This window comes from Mesitornis unicolor, unplaced genomic scaffold, assembly GCF_000695765.1.
Source record: "Mesitornis unicolor isolate BGI_N332 unplaced genomic scaffold, ASM69576v1 scaffold2010, whole genome shotgun sequence".
Lineage (NCBI taxonomy): Eukaryota > Metazoa > Chordata > Aves > Mesitornithiformes > Mesitornithidae > Mesitornis > Mesitornis unicolor.
The window spans coordinates 204,237-208,906 of NW_010157375.1; the positions used below are offsets into that span (position 1 = coordinate 204,237).

At 41.3% G+C, this 4,670-nt stretch overlaps 1 protein-coding gene across 2 annotated transcripts; it reads right to left on the reverse strand.

Annotated features, from left to right (window-relative positions):
- Positions 1–372: 372 nt before the first annotated feature.
- On the reverse strand, positions 373–4,664 carry GHSR (growth hormone secretagogue receptor). Of its 2 annotated transcripts, none has more exons than XM_010179707.1 (2): positions 3,900–4,664; positions 373–876 (listed from the first exon to the last, which is right to left on the reverse strand). In XM_010179707.1, exons 1-2 carry the CDS (start codon positions 4,651–4,653, stop codon positions 620–622), a joined length of 1,011 nt encoding a protein of 336 aa, XP_010178009.1. In that variant the 5' UTR covers positions 4,654–4,664; the 3' UTR covers positions 373–619. The 2 variants fall into 2 exon arrangements, with proteins under 2 accessions (XP_010178009.1, XP_010178001.1); XM_010179699.1 differs by having other exon boundaries at positions 373–924.
- Between the last annotated feature and the right edge of the window lie 6 nt (positions 4,665–4,670).

Genomic DNA, 4,670 nt, shown 5'->3' on the forward strand with positions numbered 1-4,670 from the left:
TTCTACTAGGGTATGACATGAAGGTCATTTAATTTTAGCGTGCTTAAAAAGTACCCATTTTATTTCTCCTTTTCTTTTTTAAGAAATAATTTTCCTCCTTCAGAGAAAAATGTTAGTTTATTTAAAAATCAAGATTATGAAAAGTGTATCAAATTCCATGTTTACTACTCCAAGAAGGCAATTCAATTTTCTCTCTCTAGGGTCCAATTATATGCTAGCAAAATTCTTAGCAAAACTAAAAGTAACTCTGGAAAAATTTGGCTCAAATTAGCTGCTACTGAAGTCATGCAAACCCTCAAGTGAACTGGGCTACCTTTGCCTGTGAAGGATGGTCAAGCCTAGCTCTCCTGCCAAAGTCAATATTAAAAAATCATGGGCAAGAGCAGCAGAGAAATAATACTTGAGTGTTACCAAATTCTACGATCACATGCCTCCTTTTATAGTCTCAAAGTTTAGTTGTTCTTTTCTAAATCTGTAACTGCCTACATTACATCTTTCAGCAGTCCCAAAAGATGACAAAAGTACGGCTTTAACATCGCTATTTGTGTTTCACATCCTCTTTCATTATGGCTTTCTGGGGGATACCGGTAAGTGATGCTCTGGCGCGGGAAATCTCGTGTCATGTAATAACGCTCGACTCTGTCCAAACCCGCGAACCTTCTTGCTTCGTGCTGGAAAGTCTTTTCTTTGGCAGGGGTTTGAGTCCAAACAGGCGGCAAGCGGCGACCCGGTACTTCTTGGACATGATGTTGTAAAGGATGGGGTTGATGGCTGCGCTAAGGTAGAAGAGGACGAAGGACACCAAGTTGCAGTACTGGCTGATCACGGCTATCTCCAGGGATCCAGCTTCAAAGGATTTGGAAAATAAATATCGTCCTACGTGAAAAGGCAACCAGCAGAGTATGAAAGCAAATACCACCACAACTAAAACAAAAACAGCAGAAGAAATTGTGTTAAGTATGAGTATTAAAATATGGGTGATTAAAATCCTATTTTAAAAATCTATTTCTTTAACAGATTAATCACAACATATGAAAATGTGTCCTGTAAGTTTTCGGTTTTGTGTCTTTCAGTACCTTCTCTGAGAGTGTAAGTTAGCAATACTTAATACACACTGATCATATCTAAACATGTATAAATATCTATTAGTTGTGCCTGTATATTGCACAACTAAATCTGATGTATAAAACTTCTGATCTGTAAAACCTATGTTTTCTTAAATAGAGAATTATAGAATCAAAATGGTGACAGAAAGCATAACAATCTATCATCTGAAGTGTTTAACAATAGCAAATTTTATAGAATGTGATAGGCTCAACACTGTGGTTTATAATGAAGAATGTAATCACTGGGAAGCAAAATTACTGAAGGCAAAGTCTCCAAAAATAAAACAAACAACCTGAATGTGGACTTGTAAAGCCCAAGCACCAAGGTAAGAACAGAAGAGTGGTGCACCCCTCCAGTTTTTGGAACATGAGTTACTCCAAGAAGAGTAAAACTAAATATATAGCATATAACTGCAGAAATATAGTTATATAGTATATCTGTGATTTTATACTATCACTATGGATGCATTTATATGTAAATATATTGTGTGTAGAATAACAGAAATGTGTGTTACACTAGCTAATCTGAAATCCCATCCTAGAGAAATGGAAACATTTTCTGTTCATTTCCTGTGTGTTATTGACCTTTAATATTTTACATATTGCTTTGAGTGTAGCTATTAATATACCAGAGAGAAAATCCAGAAAACTCAAGCAAGGTTTATTTACATTCTCAAGCATTTTTTTAACAGTTAACCTGTTCTCTCCTGTTAGCAATCCCACTTGCTCAAGCCACAGTGTATAATAAAATTGAAAGAGCAAAGAGGGTTCCCAAGTTTAAATGGATTCTTATGCAGGACTTACAGTGAACGCTAAAGCACAGAGCTGAGCTTCAGGCTGTGTTTTCCAGCTCTGCATTTTCTTGAGCCAACCACTTCCATTTTGCCTTGGTATCTTCATCTACAATACTCAGATGTTTCCCTAGCTCACAAGTGGAGTTTAATCCATGCAATGAATATTACCATGATGGTCATTATGACCAGGATTTTAAGCATAGTCAATGTTTTCACATGTAGGCGTGCATATCCCTAGTCAGGCTTTTGACAGTTCAATCTTCACGCATGCAGAAGCATGTTGATTTCATTAGGAAGGTGCTATGGTAGCTCCTTTGCAAGCCAGGCTATACATTAGGTGTTTAATTACAGACCTAGAAGCATAACCTTTCACTACAAGAAGTGTTGATGCTAATCCCATTTACTTGATGTTCCATGACTTGCTAAAGTCTTAGAAAGTGCCTTCTAAATTTTAAGCAGAACATTAAAACAGAGAGCAGACTGTACTGAGCATCTGCTCATACCGAACCCTTACTTAACTTCTTTTCTTTCCATCAGACACCAGACTGTTACCATTCAGAGAGCACTGGCTCTCTGTCAGAGGCCAGTCTTGCCACTGCTTTGCTGCTCTTAGACCTTGCGAAAGAGAAAAAAAAAATGTCTGAAACATTGTAATGCTTGCAGCAATACTTCAGGGCAGAAATAAACTGCTATTATTTCAAAATTTTTTATGGTCAAGTATACAGAAATATAAACGTGGTAATAATATATGCTAGTAATTTTCTTATTGTAGGTAGAGATTCATAACCCTGAAACTCTAGAAGTGTAAATGATGAATTACTTTCAAGGTCACGCTTACCAGACTGAAGTAATTCTATTGATCATAAAATGTAGTTGAAAGGGCAAAAAAAGGTTTCATTATTCCTCCTGCTGTTCCATAGTAATAAAGTAGGACATGAACAACAAAAATCAGTTAGGCTCTCATTTAATAATTAAGGTACTTAGGACGCCCTGCCACCTCTTCGTCTAGCTCATTAGCCCACCACTTCAACCCGGCTGCGACGAGCACAGCAGAACTGTTGCCCATGAAACCTTCTTCATGCAAAGCATCTCATCCCCACCGAAATCCTCAGGATGATGGGCACTGCGGAGGACTTCTTGCTTGAATAAAAGTACACAGCAGCAGCAGGATTCTGCAGTTTTCAGCCACTGAACTGCAGAACAACTTTTTTGGTTTTGTGCATCATGCACCACATGCACCGACTTAATGTGTTAAAATCTGTGTTTCCATGTGCCAGCAGTAACTGCTGTTTAAATCATTTAGCAATGTAAATATATAAAGTTAGGAATGACAGTGTCTGTTGTCTTGCTCCTGTTTTCTTAAAGCCAGTGAGAATTTACAGGATCACAGACCTCGAAGAAGACACAGTGCTCCCTGTTCAGCACATCCTGGTATTTTGCTAATATAAAAATGCAGATTAATCTTCAAAAGCTTACACAGTTTTGCTAGTAAATAACCCCAAATTGCTAAAACCTTGATACCCTTTTCATATGAAACTAAGTGCACATCATGCCCTGCTTGCTCAGTCTGCAGCTCAACTTGGTGGTTTGAGAAGGGTTTAGTTTTGTTTAAAAATCAAATAAACTATCCTTTTGTAAATAACATCCGTATCCACAACCAAAGAGCAAAAATGTTCAAAAATCTCCAGGGCACCAGCTAATAGTAACTGTAGTGTTTGTCCTTGTCGGTGATTGTTATTAACATTTGTTTAACTGTTTGCGAGTCCTCAGCTCAAACCAGTTAGAAATAAGTCAAAGGAAGAGGAAGAGTTATTCTATTAATACCTTGAGGTGTAGCCTTTTGCATGGAACCTGTTCAACAAATGCTTTCCTTGGGAAGTAACTACAGTGAACCACCAGAGCTCTCCCAGTCTCTCTCTCTCTCTCTCTCACACACACACACACGCACACACACACAAGCCACACACATCCTTTGTTAAAACAGCACAAAGAGTCATACCTAACATTTTCACAGTTTGCTTGTTGTTCTTATCCCTGATGACAGCGTTTGGACCGATGTTCTTTCTCTTTCTCCTCCAGAGCTTCCTTCCGATGAGGCTGTACAACACAGTCAGGCAAAACACGGGCAAGAAAAAGAAGATGCTGGAGGTCCAGACCATGATGGTGAGGAGCCCCGAGCGGATGGCATACTCCGTGGCTCGGCACTCGTTGGTGCTCTGGGGGTTTGTCCCGTTCTCATGCTCGACACCCACCAAGACAAAGATGGGTCCGGCACTAATGAAGGAGATGGCCCAGAGGAAGAGGATGACCAGCTTGACCTTCCCCTTGGTGATGATGACTTTAGCTCGAAGGGGGAAGCAGACAGCTACGTACCGCTCCACGCTGAGGGCAGTGATATTGAGGATAGTGGAATAGGTGCAGCTCTCGCTGATGAACTGGAAGAGCTTGCAGAGGAGGTCTCCAAAGTTCCAGGGCCGGTACTGCCAGAGGCGGAAGAGGTCTAGGGGCATGCAAAGGAAGATGAGCAGGTCGGAAAAGGCCATGCTGGACAGGTAGAAGTTGGTGGTGGTCCTCATGTCCCGGAACCGCGACACCACTAGCATGGTCATGAGGTTGCCGATGATCCCGATGACGAAGAGGAGGACGCAGGCGACGGTGATGCCCGTGAGCACGGGCGCGGGGAAGAGGTGCAGCGGGGGCTCGCCGCCCGTCCGGTTCTCCGCGCCGCGGCCGCCCGCGCTCCCCTCCCGCATCCTGCCGCCGCGGGCTG